The sequence below is a fragment of the Protopterus annectens genome, chromosome 4.part0 (assembly GCF_019279795.1).
Source record: "Protopterus annectens isolate FY-2018-M chromosome 4.part0, PAN1.0, whole genome shotgun sequence".
Classification (NCBI taxonomy): Eukaryota; Metazoa; Chordata; order Ceratodontiformes; family Protopteridae; genus Protopterus; species Protopterus annectens.
Window position 1 is genome coordinate 1,152,100,156 of NC_056733.1, and position 16,160 is coordinate 1,152,116,315.

Sequence of the window (16,160 nt, forward strand, 5' to 3'; positions counted from 1 at the left end):
GGGTGGCTTACTGATAAAATTGTTGCTTCACAGGTCTGGAGTTCAATGTTGACTTGTTATAATATGTGTTGAGCTTTGCACGTTCTCAAAATGTTTCTGTTGGTATTTGAATAATAGTATCCTCCCACCTCCAAAAAACATGTTGGTTGATTTGCTATGCTAAAATATCTAGCTACATCCACCTACCTACACACATACAAACATACACTTGAATGCAAAAAGTTAGAATACTATATTTACCCTTGTTTTTGTTACTTGACTTGCTGCTAAAAAGGGTCTGAGAAAGTCCCTCCAGTTCACTTACATGGCTAATAAATAAATTAAAAACCTGCCTGCTCTACCCTGAGCAAAGGAAAAAAAAACTCTGGTTAGACTTAGTTTGTTTTACAACAGAGAATTTCAGGGTACTCTTCTGACATCCCGTATGTTCAAGCCAGCCCTTCCTTATCTTGTTTGTCTGGGATAACATGCCAAATTCATGTCCTGACTGAAGGTCAATTAAACACAGCAGATGTCAAAAATACCACAATGAAAGTCAGTACCTGTGAGCAGTCAGATGTGATCAGTGTGCTACTTTTGTAAACAAATTTAAAATAAAATACAATTAAAAATGTCACTTGAGTAGCAGGTTCTTGCTGCACCTGTAGTTATTTAAACGGGTGGTCTATCACCAATGGATGGCAGTCCCCAAGCCAGATTTTTTTTCCGTAAGCTGTCAGAGGTGCAGACAGATACATCAGGCTATCTCGCATTTACCGTCATATGTTTTGAGTAACAACCCAAAAAAAAAAAAAAAAAAAGAGAGAAATGGCTCACCAACCAAGACTGTATGACCTAATGTATTATCCATGCTAAAAATCACTGCTGTGCCACTTGGAGAAATGAGAACATACTGTCCCAAAAATGCCTTTAAAATACTGGCAGTAGGTGAGCTACAATTATTGTGGTACAGGGTCCGATTCCTTCAGTCCTCATCTGCATACTTGTAACCATGAGTTAGTCAGTTAAGCAGACTGTGTTTAGGAACAACCAGGAATTTGGGCTTCACTCCTCAATGGTTTTCTGGACTGCAAAGACTAGTAACTACCTATGAATCTATTAACTAATACTGGGTAAATTCTACCAAAACACACAAACACAAAACACACACCTACATTCATGGAGGCTCTCAATAAAAATCTGTTCAAGCAACAGAGACCTCCAAAGCAGAAATGCAAGCAACCTCCACCCCTCCCAACACAACCCAAATGACACATAGCCCACAAACTCAGTGTGCCACTCAACCACAGCCCATAAGGCATAACAATGTAACCAACACTCTAGTTATAGATGACTCTATAGTCAGGCACACTCATGTTCCACTCACCAGGCTAAACAAGAAGAATGTTACTGTCGGGTGCCAGGATCCATCACATAACGCACGCACTCAGGTCACTCCACAACAAGTACAAATATGACTCTGTCAATGTCCATGCTGGTGTGAATGACCTGAGACGTACCTCCCTGGACTACATGAAAAGAGACATGGAGAAGCTCTCCGATCTTGTAGCCCAGGCAGGTATGACCCTAGCCCTGACTAGCATCCTGCCATCACCCAGAATGATACCACAGTACAAGAACAAAATGACTGACTTCAACAATTTGCTAAGCTTCTGGTGTCATTCTAAGGGGATCCAGTAGCTGTCTGCCTGGGATGACATCATCGACAGACCACGATGCTTTGCCAGAAATGGCCTGCACCTGTCACCTTTGGGATTCCGGATACTAGCTAAGGCTCTTGCCACCCCTACAGTGCCTTTTTTAGGCAAGGTTCAAATGACAAATTCACCACCATAACAGGTACAAGCAAGCAAAACTGAGGGTAATGCTATTCAATGCTAAAAGTCTAAACCTCAAAATGCACTCAATTGAGGCATTCCTTAAAATGGAGAACATCGACATCTGTGCAACGACAGAGACCTGGTTCAAGGCTCCTGAGAGCACCCCTGCATTACCAGGCTATAATTTATACCACACCTTTCGGCCACCTAACCTAGACCAAAACACTATAGGCGGAGACGTGTCCATATTCATTAAGGATATCCACACCTCCAGGCTAGTTGCTCAGCATAATGTATCCAACATTATCCAAATGCAACTAACTCTGGGCAAGACTGCAATCCAAATTGTAGCTTGCTACAGATCCCCCACCATGCCCCAGGATTCCCACTCCTCATTTCTTGATACACTGGAAAACATTAGGGTACAACCTAACACCCTAATAATGGGCGATTTCAACTGCCCCACCATTAACTGGGAAAACTACTCATGTAACAACTCTTTTGCTCAACGTTTTCTGGAATTCATAAATTCCAATGCCTTGGATCAACTTATCCACACCCCCACCAGGGGCAGCAATATCCTAGACCTGGTCATTACCAACATGGGCGACCAGTGTTCCACACCAAAGGTTAATTCCTCGTTGGTCAGATCTGACCACACGCTAATCACCCTAGACATCCACATCCCACTCCCAACCCCCATTAGGGAAACCACTGTAGAAAATTTCTCCAAAGCCAACTTCACGTTTCTTAAGACAGAAGTGTCAAACTTCATGACAACCATGCAGATGGACAACAGAGGCACGACTGCTGAATCCTAATCAAATGCACTTTATAAGCACTTACGTGAGTGCATGGATCGTGCCTATCCCTAACAAAACCAAGATGCTCAAAAAAAGGAAACCAATCTGGTGGTCCCCTGCCATAAACAAACTCTACAACAGAAGAAAGAAACTGCTGCAAAAAAAGAGTAAAATCCCATGATTGGAGGAACTCCCTGGTCAGTCTCAGTAAGAAGCTGAGATCCCTCATAAAATCCTCTAAAGCTAGTTACGAAAACAAAATCGCCCCTGTTTCTAAAGACAACCACAAAGCATTCCATAGCTATGTCAAGAATCTCAATGGCAACACTCAGATCTGCTCTGAGTTACAGCACAATGGCACTAAATGTACAGAACCAACCGATATTGCCAACATCCTGGCAGATAGGTTCAGTGCTAACTTTACCCCCATCTCACTCCCTAAAAAGCCCATCTCTATACCGGAAGAATGCAAAGTTCCTGTAATTACGGCTGCACAGGTACAAAAACACACTCTCCAAAGCCAAGAACACAGCATCCACGGGACCTGACAACATCTCAGGCTGCGTTCTACATGAACTACAGAATGAACTGGCACCCCACCTAAGTACTATGTTCAATCATAGCCTCACCTCAGGCTTTGTGCCCACTGAATGGCACACAGCGACGGTTATCCCACTCCACAAAGGGGGGATCCACCATGGACCCCGGGAACTACCACTTGCCTGACAAGCCTGGTCTGCAAGGCCATGGAACATATCATCATGGAACTTTTAAACAAAGACATTGGTAATCTCCAAACTCTGGATCCCACCCAGTTCGGGTTTGTAAAAGGCAGATCATGTCTCCTAAACCTGATAGACTTCTTTAAAGCAGTCGCCAAAGCCGTAGATGAGGGTAAGGTGGTTCATACAGCCTACCTAGATCTCGCCAAGGCTTTCGACACCATCCCCCACTCTGGAATTATAGATAAACTCACTAAACTAGGTATAAATCCCTATGTCACAAGATGGGTTGCCAACTGGCTCACTGACAAAACCCACACTGTGAAAGTAGCAGACTCCAAATCTGACTTCAGACCAGTGACAACTGGAGTACCACAGGGTTCAGTCCTGGGTCCTCTCCTGTTTGGTATCTATGTCTCTGAAGTACAGACTAACACAGAAGGTCTTTGGCTAATGAAGTTCGTAGATGACTGCAAACTAGGAGCCATAATTGAAATTCCTAACAATGAGGACATCCTACAAAACGGCCTCACTGAGACAGATGCCTGGTGTCATAGCCATGGCCTCAATCTCAATGCCAAAAAGTGCATTGTCATCCCTTTTGGTAAAAACTCTGTACTCATAAACTACCACATAAGCGGTAGTCTACTTAACACCGGAAGTTGGATAAGAGACCTTGGGACACAGGTGGACAGTAGTCTCTCCTTTAATAATAACATCACCACAGTAGTCAGGAAATCCTTCTACATGGCACACCCCATCACAAAAGGTTTCTCATGCAGGAAAAAAGAGGTAATTGTTCCCCTCTACTCATCACTCATTAGCCCCACTATAGAGTACAATGCCCCTTTTGGTATGTACCTCACAAGACATCCACAACAACTGGAAAGGCCGTAGAAATACCTCACAAAGAGGATTACTGGCCTCAAACAAATGCCCTACGCAGACAGTCTCAAACCAGCTTTACTCCGTTGCATATCGCCTACTCATAGTGGATCTCTGCCTAACATACAAAGCTATGTCAAACCCAGAGCTGTTGGACATGCTCCACTTAAAGAAATCCCAATCCCTCCAAGCTACACGTTCTAGGGACCTATACCTTGTCACCACAACAAACAGAACATGCTAGAGGGATAGATTCCTGTCCCAGAGACTTCCCATACTCTGGAGCAAACTACTATCTATATCAAACAAAGCTCCTCATTAGCACTCTTCAAGAAAAATTTTGATGATTGGATGGGAAATAGGAAATTCACCCCAGGGATCACTTCTGTGGCTCTGCTCGACAGGGGCAAAGGAAAATAATGTTCCTAGGTGGCGAAAGCCAGGGTACCTTTTTGGCTAGGCTTACACAGGCCCTACGGTCAACAGCCTAGTACCTACCTATGAACCTGTGAAGAAAGGGACTACTGTTTTCATGGTGCACAGATAGTGGGCAGGGCCAGAATGACTGGCAGTGTGTTTGACAGCTAAAGCTGTCAAAAAGAGCAGCTGCATTCCATTAACCCTTTGTCTACACTGAAAGAAAAAAAAAACATCCTTTAACATCAATTAATGTAATTTAATTTAATTGACCATATAAGAGGGCTGCTACCACCTTAACCCCTACTTTTTCCAGGTTTTGATTTCAATGTTTGCAAATACATGAGTAGGGGTTAAGGGAGGGCAGGAGTCCACTGTACAACTGTATGTTTTAATAGCAACTTACAGAACAGGTAACGTAATTTAATTTACGATATAAGGAGAGCTGCTGCCCACTTTACTCTCCTACCATTTCCAGTATTTGATTTAAATATTTATTAAAATATGAGCAAGGGCTGAGGGAGTGGCAGCACCCCTTTCATATTATTATACTGTATGCTATTTTTTATAGCAACTTACAAAAGCAGTTTTTTTTTCTAAACAGCAACTTAAATGACACATAATTTTGCCTTTAATCCATTCCCTTCAATGTAGCTTTTTTGAGTTTGAACTTTCAATTCCCAGTGGGCGCTGCCTGACCCTTTTTACACAATGAAGTTATTGCCTTACAATTCAAACAAATACTTCTATCTACAGACATACCGCTCAACTGTCCAGATTTTCACAGAATGTCCAGACTTCTGCCTCATATTTTGGTCTGTTCCTCATAAAATTTGTGTTTTTCTGGCAAATCAATCTTCTTCTTTCGGCTTTTTCCAGTTAGGGGGCCACCACAGCGGATCACCTGTATGCTCATGACTGGCAGTGGAGTTTTACAGTGTCGAGTTGCCAGCCTCGCACCCAACCTTCCACAGAAGGCACACACACGCACGCACTCACACCTAGGGCCAATTTAGAGTATTCAATCCACCTACAGTATGCAAATCAATAAGGATTGAAATTACTAACTAAAGACAAAACATTTGAGTTTCAGACTTAACATCCTTCAGAAAATGCATAGTAACACAAAACCTTTTACTCTAGCAATGTTCTAAGTTTATAAGAGCAAAATTAAAAATGTGTCCCTCTTTTTGGGCCTTTGTTCCCCCATTATTTTTGGCTTTGTCCAGATTTGTTTTGTGCTAAGAGGTTGAGAGGTATGCTCTAGAAGCTTAAGTTTTACTAGATAACTGTAAATGTCAAAATGTTCAGCAAATATTCATTGAATCCTAGGTCTTAAACTAGATTTTATAAGCCACAATAACCACATAATGTGACGTGAATTATGTAATGTTGTATAAACAGCTTATGACATGTCAGTAGCTATTCAAGCAACACACATACTGCCAGGAGCATTTTCTTCACAGAACTATGACTTTTCATATGAGAGTAAACAGTGCTGTGTCATTTGATTGATGTGATATTTAGAGAAATATGAAAATTATTACAATGCAAATAAATAGCATACAAATAATATTCAATATCTCTCTATCTGCACTAGACAGAAGTCAAATATAAATACAGTTGTGTTTGCCATTGTGTAATCTTTAAGGAGAAATATTCTAATACCTTGTATTTAACAAGATTTGGAATTATTAATACAAATATGAAAAGACAATATTTAATGCAAGAGGCATCAGTAGTATACAACTGCAGAAATGCCTGGAGATGTCACTGCAGTGTGATGAGTTCAATAGGAGCACACAGCTGTGACATCAATCAAAGAAAGTGGGTGGTGGTTGTTCCTGTGCTTTCTGGTTGCCAAGGGGTAGTCCCTCTCTTAACATTGGCCTAATATGGTGTCTTCTTTTACTAATGGCAAGACAATAATGAGAAAAGGAAAACACAGCTCTCTCCCTTAAGTACAGCCAGATGACAGCCCCGAAGAGATCTAATCTGAAACTTCCAGAGCAGGTCCACTATCAACTAAAGTAAATTCTGACGTACTGCCTGCTAAATAAAAGAACATGAGATGCGCATTCCATTATGGGGCTGCCTTAAGTGACAACTAAATGCCAAAGGTGGAGGTGAGAAATTAATAGCAAAACAGCAAGACTCGTGGAAACAAATGAAAACCACAATAAGAAATGGCAGAAGAAACAATATGAACTCCACCTACTGGCTGACATTTCTACCTGTTAACTACCTAATGAATGTGTTGGCTCTGTGAATCAAGAAAAGTATTTCTTTTTGCACAACACTCGGGAAAGAATTGTTATAAAACATTGTGAAAAACATTATATACTCACCATATCAGGTGTGGTCCCTATTTTCTTTGCCAGTTCACTACGCTCCATTGTGCTTAGGTATAAATACCTGTTGAGGAGCTCTCCATCCAAAATGTTACGGACTGCATTTTGCAGGGTACGTCTGTCTGCATGTAGCATTCTAGTGAATAAAACAGAAAACACTTTCCTTTACCACACATAGAGTTTGTAACTAATAAAGACCTCTCTCAATTAAAACTATGTTAAAAGATTAGTCACCTCATTTCACCGACAGCTCCCAATACCCAAAGAGGAATAAGGCTTTCTTTTTCCCATTATGCATTCAGCCCACAATAACCAAGGAATATAGACTGCTGAGAATTAAATCTGCAGATTCATTCTATTTGCAGCACCCCCCCCCCCGGTGTACCATTGCCATTTGCTAAAAAATTTCAGTTGGCTTTCAGCATCTCATAGGGACACTTTTCCTCAAAGTACTCCAATTTACAAGATTGTAAAACTTGGTCACTGTCCCTCTAAGAGTTGGACTATCTTTAAAAAACAACTCTTATGTACTCAGAAGTACACAGGACAATACTATGTTCCTGCACAAGTCCAACCTAGTTACAACTTTTCCTTGGTTTCTAACACAGGAAATAATAAACAAATTTCTGGGAAGGACATAATACCATCTGAGGATCTTTAGCTATGAATAGTTAAACATCCCCTTTTTCTACTTTGTAGTTTTCTATCAATATGCCCCTTTTCAGACTCTACCAACTTTCTCAATGAACTCAATATGAAACCTGTTAAATAGAAGTATCAGCAAAATAATTTTATTATTTGTTAATATATATGTAATACTATACATTTCTCTGTTACACGTAATCCTCTTTTTGTATATATCAATTTCCTGGTATTGTATATATAAGTTATCCTGTTCTGTACATGTCGAATTTCTTCTTCTATTTTATGATGGAGCTTTTCTCCCTCAGCCTCCGCTGAAAAAGGGACCTGTGTCCAGTCGGACTTTCCCAGTAAATGTAAAATAAATGGTACTTAAATGGTATTTAAAACTGCTGTATGTGATGTAGCCTTTTCTAGACAGGAACCTGCTACCCGGCACCACCTGCCAACTTGCATCAACTATCTACAAACCACTAAAAAAGCTTCAAATATGCAATTAAAGGGCACCTCCTTACTAAATATGCCTGCATCTGCTACCACGCCAATGGCTAGGTAATTACCATCCTATTTCATGAAAAATCATTTAAGAAACTTTTCTCAGTTTCTTAATTTGACATCTTTTATGCATATATTTCACATGTATATCATGAATTTATGTATTTACATATATGATACATTTTATAATCATCTTGCCTTCCATTTGGTGTGTGTGTATATATATATATATATATATATATATATATATATATATATATATATATATATATACATATACATACACACACACATATATTAAATATATACGTATATATATATATATATATATATATATATTTTTTTTTTTTTTCACTCAATGTACTCAGAGTGGATCTTTTAATATTTATTTATTTTATTTTACATTTGTTGACCGGGCTAGTCTAGCTGGATACATGTCCATTTTCAGTAGAGGCCCGGGGAGAAAAGCTCCACAAAAGGACAACAGATATTATGGTTGTTATACAAAAGAATAAAATGTACAAGTAATTACATTGTTAGGAAAAAAGAAATATATATATAATTTTTTTTTTCTCTCTCTCTCACATTATTAGTAAAATTGGAAAAACAACAGCGCTAAAGAAAGTTAGTTAAGTTTAGACAGTGAGGAAGATGGAAAAGGAGAAAAAAGTTGTTTACCTATCTGCATTGAATCTTCCAATTATGTTCTGAATTTTATATTCTCTTTCTGCATATAATACTGTTACTTAAAAAGACCATGATGTGTTTTCTACTGTTTAAGTTTGGGTCATGGCTAAAAAGAGTAAACAGACCAGTCCATTTATGCAGTAAACAACCACCACTGCAACACACCAAAGCATTCAAGCTTCTCCTACAATATTCAATGGTAAAACAAAAATGTATAACAAATTACATTATCTTATCTATATCTGTCATAAATTTGCATCTAGAGCCAGCAGTGTGTAACGAAACAATTAGTCTAATGTCATCATCTCACTTCCATAATAAAAGTCATTACACATGACCACCCTGATAAGAGATAGTACATTTCTGATTACCTGCTGTATACCCTAGAAGCCTGAAAAAAAATAACAGCAGTAAGGATGTCTAAAGTAAACTGACTACTGTAAACCATATTATTACATGTTAAAGACTTTCAGTTGCATTTTATACTGCATTACTGATGGTCTACTCTTCACATCCAGTTGTTAAGCTGTACAAGAATAATTCCAGCATTTTGTTTGTTCAAACTGAACACAACAGGAACCAAAGGATGAAGGCTCACAATATTTTCACCACTAATGAATATAAACGTAGAATAGAAGTCCAAAAATCCAAAAAACATTTATTGTATGAGCGCTTTCATTCTGTAGTACAATTAAAAAATCAAACTCAGATGTTCTTATACACAGATCTAAAACGTCATCAAATTCAATTGCAAAGACACACCCCCTTTGCTTTCACCTGTGAATGTTTTTACTAATTCTTTGGGTGATTTTAAGGTTTACAATTTCTCCAATATGATTATTGATGAGAAATATTGTGGTCTTTTTTCTAAAGGTTTTACCTGTGTACCACATCAACGTACTGAGATAGCTACAACATTAATGGACTTGAAACTATTTACTCGCAAATTGAACTTTAACGTTATGTTTCAAAATTCTCAAGCTGATAATTTCATTAATCCTTTGGCCATTTCCAGTACCTTTAACCCCCCTCTCCACCCCCATTGTTCAGTGTTTTGAAACAATCTGTGAATTGGACATTCGTAATAGTTTTGGGAAGAATAGGAAACCTGTTGAAAGAAATTTAAATGGGACTGAAAGAAACATCATTAAAGAAATTAAAGACATATTGGGTGATGTGAGAATTATGAAACCTGATAAGGGGGGAAGGGTGGTTTTAATGAATTACTGTGATTACAACAAGAAAATGGCTGAAATTTTAAATGGTAGGGCTTATGTAAAATCATCTTTGAATGAGTTAAATTGTGCATATAAAAAAATAAGAAACGAACTTCAGGACCTCTTTATTGAGGGTTCCATTACTACTGTCACAACGAATTTTCTCTCTGTAACCCATCCTAGAATTTCTGTCATGTTTGGACTTCCTAAATTACATAAGAACTTACATCAACCACCTATGCGGCCTCTATTGTAGATGCTAAAGGGTCTATTACACACCCCATAGCAAAGTTTTTGGACACCAAATTGAAACAGCTAGTTTACAGTGAAATCCATATTTGCAAAGATTCCTGGAGATTTTTGAAGCTAGTGTTTACTGTTTAAGGACAACTATGTTTTTATTACCATTGACATCAAAGATCTTTATTCAGTGATACCACACACCACTGGTATTGAATGGTTCAGTGAATTCTTGTATGATAACAATTTAGAACACAGGGAAGTGGTACTTCATTCCCAACTACTAGAAATAGTATTAAAGAATAATTTCATCATATTTGATAATGACATATATTTACAACAAGAGGGAGTGGCAATGGGCTCATCCTGTGGGGGGTCTTTACGCCAACATTGTGGTCATGCAATGGGAGAAGAAATTTTTGTTTTCCACCCCTTTTTATGCATATTTCAAATGTTACACACACTTTTTAGATGACGTTTTTGTTTTATGGGATGGGCCTATAGGAGAAATAGACAATGTTATCTCTTTTATTAACACTACAACTGACTTTTTAAAGTTTACTCACACCACTGAAATTGATGGCATTACCTTTCTTGACGTACTTTTGTTAAAAGATCAATACAACAAAAGGTTATCAAAAATTTTTAGGAAGGAGACATACACCAATTCCTTCCTTCATTTTTCAAGTTCACACCCTCTGAGACAAAAGAAGGCTATTGTCAAAGTACAATTTGTTCGGGCTGCTTGAATGGTGTCTATTTTTTACGCATTTTTGGATGAGTGTGACAACCTCAAACAGATGTTTTTGAGCAGAGGGTACCCATTCACATTTAGTAACGACATCATGCTTGAGGTTATTAACAAAAGGGAGAGGGGTCATTTTACCCCTTTATTATTTCAAAGTGAAACCCATATAGACACCCCATCCCCAAGTGAAAATCTAAGTGGCACCAGAGATCCTGCCACCTCAGGGAATTACACTTGTTCCTATGTAACTACCTACAGGGCAGACAGTAATGTACTGAGGGACATCTTGACAAAAAAATGGGTAATTTTAAGTCAGAATAAGAATGTCAAACCCTTTGTAGGAGAGAAGCCCGTTTTTGTTTTCAGTCAGGGTAAAAAAACCTCAAAAATATCTTTGAGTTCAGAAGGTATAACAATGAAGGTAGGGAAGGTATCATGAGTAAGTGCGGGATGTGCAACTTTTGTAAGTACGTCAATGAGGGAATGTCTTTTGTATCAATAATATTGAGATCACAATTAATTCTAGATTTAATTGTAGCTCTGAGATAATTATTTATTGTGCATTTTGCACAAAATGTTCTTGTTACTATATAGGTAAAACCGACTGAAAATTAAAGAATCGCATTTATGAACATCTCTATGATATTAGAATGAAAAAGGAAACAAATGCTTTAAGTAAACATGTTATGGAAAACCCTTGTCATTCATTTAAATTTACAGTTATTGACAATATAAAAACAGACCCACGTGGGGGGCTTGGTCTTTGTTACTAGAAAAGCGTGAGTTATTTTGGCAGTTATACCAAGATGCAGGGAACTGGCTAGGTTTAAATGACCACATTTCAATCAGTTCTTTACTCAGATTGAAAGCTTTAGAAAGATAAAGTAACTATTTATTTATCTCTGAGTGAGTTGTTTTTAGCCTTATTAATTACAGTTACATTTAATTAATGTGATTTTATTCATATTCATCTGTCATTTGGTTTTCTTTAATAACAGTACATTTATTTTGGATGTTTTTTTTAAAAGGGGGGTGTGTCTTTGCAATTAAATTATTTGGTGACATTTTAGATTTGTGTATAAGAACATTTAAGTTTAATTTTTTTTAATTGTATCTGATGAAGTTCTTACTACAGAACGAAAGCGCTCAAACAAGAAATGTTTTGGGGATTTTTGGACTTCTGTTCTACATTTATATTTATTAGTGGTGAAAATATTGTGAGCCTTCATCCTTCTGTTCCCTCTTCTGTTCAGTTTGGACAGTTTGCCTTTTATTCTCATTTTGTTTGCTCACACAGTTACTCACCAGCTTCTATCTGAAAACAATCAAATCTTGCCTAATAGGCCTACTATTTTATTAAAATGTAAGAATATAAACAAACTTACCATTAAACAAACTAGATGCTGCTTTTGTCTACCCCCTGAAAACAAGTGTCCAGCTCCTACATAAAAGATCACAAGAATAAAGACAACTACAGTTCTATCACACACCTCCATGAAGTTAAACACTTAGCAGCAGCATCTTTATCTTACCGGAAGGCTTTGGGATTTAAGCCTGCATGATGAGATATCATTGTATTGAGAGCATTCTGCAACATCAGGAGTCTTCTATAAGTTTTCTCTTGCATTGGCAACAGCAAGCCCATCCCTCCATCCAGACTGGCTGCAAAAATCAATGTCAAAAGCAGGTATAACATGGAGTGCAGACATGAAACAACAGAGAAAAAAAATGTCTTAGCAGACAGAATGATTTTATTTAAAACATGCTTTCACTTGACATTCTGGGCTTTATTAGGTGAGACAGCAATGCCTCATGATGTATTATGTAATGCCATCATTCAAACTATGCATTTAATATTACATGAAAAACTGAGGAAACAAAAGTAGTCATATGAAGCAACATTTGAAAACTGCATATATACATTATTCTACCTTTTACATTTCAATAATATCTTAACTGTCCTTCCTCAAGGGTGGAACTGTAGCTTATATGGCCATACAGCCTATTTGACATCACACTGAAGATATTTTACAGAATTCCTAACAGCAGAAAATGGAAACTCCTGGATCACTTTCTTGCAATGTTTACCAACACTGTCTATTTGTTATACCTGTGAATAGCTGACATGTATTTTAATAACCTGGACAGGATTCACAGACATAGTACACAGTATATAGGACTAGTTGGCTAGTGAAAAAGAAAACAAGGAACTGCCCACGTGTTTTACAGACAAGGGACTGCTGCAGAAGACAGATATGTCACTGTGCACACCCTAAGCAAAACAGTAACACATTGAATATTTATTCATTTTCACTTGACTAAAATGCCGGTTTTCAGTGGAGGCCCAGGGAGAAACGTTCCACAAAAATAAATAATACACAAATGCACGTGTGTTCGTAGTCCAAACATTTACTAAGACATTTGCTTTAGTAAATACAAAACTAATAAAATCTCTACAAAACATTACAAATATAATGAAAGTAGTTTACCAAGCCACCCCTTTACCAGCCAAGTTGAAGATACACTTAGACAACTTAAACATGTAGATGAATACATAAACTAACCCGAATCACATATACATGTTTACAAAAATATCTGTTTTTATATATATATATATATATATATATATATATATATATATATATACATATATATATATGGATTCACTTCAGAAGCTCGAAGTACCAAAATCTCGAACTGCAAATAACCAAAACCAAAAGATCGAGTTTCAGAAACTCGAACTTCTGAAGCAAAACCAACAAATAAAAAAAAAAACAACACAAACCTCGCTTTTGCAGGGGGGCTTTGCCCTGCACCCCCAATGGCTGTACCCCACACCCCCTACTTAAATATACCAACTCCAAGATCGCGCTACAGTGGGGAGATGGAAATCTCCGTCTTGCTGTATCGAAGCGCAAAACGGGAGATTTCTCATTTCCTGTCAACACCGCAAAACAAATAAAACATTACGTACACACAGAGATTACAACAATACTTGCCTTTGTGTGCACGTAACATATTAAGGTAATTAAACTCTTATTTTTGAACACTACACATATTCGATTTACTGAAATCTCGATCATATGGTCTCGACCATATGAAATTTGAGATTTCAGTCATTCGATTATGTGAAGTGTTTCCATATATATATATATATATATATATATATATATATATATATATACACACACACACTCAAGTATTACAAAAGCACACTACAAAATAATGGCACATTTTACATATAATCAACTTCTACTTTTGATATTCTAACAGACAAAGCTGAATACTATACTATGCACAAGCAATAAATTACTTTTCACGTTCTTAACTTGAAACCTGATGTTAGAATTAAGATTTAATATACCTCATGCATGTAAGATAACTTTTTAGGATCGTTGACAATTTTTATATGTTTCTAGGGGCTGGTATTACAATGAATGCCATATAACACTTTCGTGGCAGCTGAAACAAAGCAGGAGAGTGGCATCACTCAGCCTCCAAGGTGTTAATGCATCAAAAATAAAGAATGGTTGGCAAGAATGGGTCAAGAGGAAAACAACAAATGAAAGCTTTCTTGGACTGAGCTATACAGTCCTGCGTGCCAACAACGCTGTCTTAGAAAACTGGCTAGGGAATTAGCAATCTGTAGCGGACACATGGCACTCCAAAGGGAGAAATTAATATACAGGGAGACCGAAAAAAAGGGAGGACTGTTATTTGCATCAAAACTGAAATTATTTACTAAAGCCAGACTTCCTTTACTGTTTTAACCAGTATGTCTGCAGTTTTGCATTCCATTCCCCCAACCTTTACAGAGTCGGCTTATACTGCCACATTGTCTGTATACAGCAGCTATGTTGATATGTCCCCCCTCCAACCTGTCTGCTAATGCAGCTTATCTCCAGCATTAACAGCAGTAGGCTCAGAGATGAGCTCAGATGCACATCTACTCCCACTGGGAACTCCTCTGTGAATCTGAAAACTGCTTGTGTTTGAGTTATTGGTTGCTTGTACATAGCCTGCACTAATTCTACCAATACTTCTGGGACTTTGAACCAGCACAGGACTGCCCAAATCAGCTTTCCTGAAACCCCTGTCTTTTGCCTAGTCTAGGGAATGCCCTATTGGGCTATCTTTATTTCTAGCTTCTCTTCAGTTACCTGTCTCAGAGCAAGTTGTGCTGCAAACAAACAGCTTATTGAAACGTAGGCCACAAGACCAGCAATAAACCATAAGACATTAAAAGTGACATGCACCAGTACGTTTTCGTCAAAGAAACTTCATCAGATGACATGTACAAAGCCATTGCATAATATATACCCTTCCCAATCAACTACTTAAGAAGTTAATTAACCAATAAAATGTAATAAATTAAATCTAGCTTAATAAATCAAGTGCAGGGACACAAAAACAATCCACTTTTAAATACATAAAATACACTCTAAAACCTTTTTATAATGTTTAAAATGCATTCAAACCCTAAATAAACAGCAATTCAAATAAAAACATTTTAATAAACCTCAAATTTAGAGGCCAAAGGGACAGTCAAAGGCAGACAAGCAGAGTTAGCTGATAAGTGGGGGCCTTAACAGAAAAACAGGCCAACCCATCACTGAGAAATTCACACAAATAAGAGAGAACCAAAGGAACATTCACAATAAGTGAATCCAGGTTACAAGAAAGACATGAAACAGAAAACCTCTTTTATTTGGATAAGTAAGATTTCCTAGTATTGGGTTTCCTGTCCTCCTGCAGGACTCAAAGCACATCCTTAGAAAAAGAAAAGTTGTCTGTAAGGGTCAAATCCCTATCATCTACAATGTCAGTTGAAGTATGGACAGGTGGGGATGGATGAGAGCTTCCTTGCCTTGTGTTAGTAGATCCACCTTGTGAGGTAACCTGTGATGATTGCCACTGGAAAGATGCAGAAGAGGGAACCAATGTTGTCTGGGAAAAAAGGGAGTCACCAGCAAGATTTTAGGAGCATCCTGTTTTATCTTGAACAGGATTTTGGAATAAGACGAAGGGAAGGAAAGGAATAAAGAAACATATCTCCCAAGAAAAAGAGAAGGCATCCACATTCCTGGCCAAACGGCATGGGACTCTGACCAAAATAAAGGAAGTTGTTTGTTC

The 16,160-nt window shown here is 37.8% G+C and overlaps 1 protein-coding gene across 1 annotated transcript in view; it reads right to left on the reverse strand.

The window, feature by feature from the left end:
* Positions 1 to 16,160, reverse strand: part of CPSF1 (cleavage and polyadenylation specific factor 1) — a 2,236,766-nt gene that overhangs the window by 2,647 nt on the left and 2,217,959 nt on the right. Inside the window, exons 36-37 of the mRNA XM_044069873.1 lie at positions 12,560 to 12,689; positions 6,996 to 7,134 (exon numbers count right to left, since the gene is read on the reverse strand). Of these exons, the coding sequence (XP_043925808.1) occupies positions 6,996 to 7,134; positions 12,560 to 12,689 (269 nt within the window). The remainder of the gene's footprint in view (positions 1 to 6,995; positions 7,135 to 12,559; positions 12,690 to 16,160) is intronic.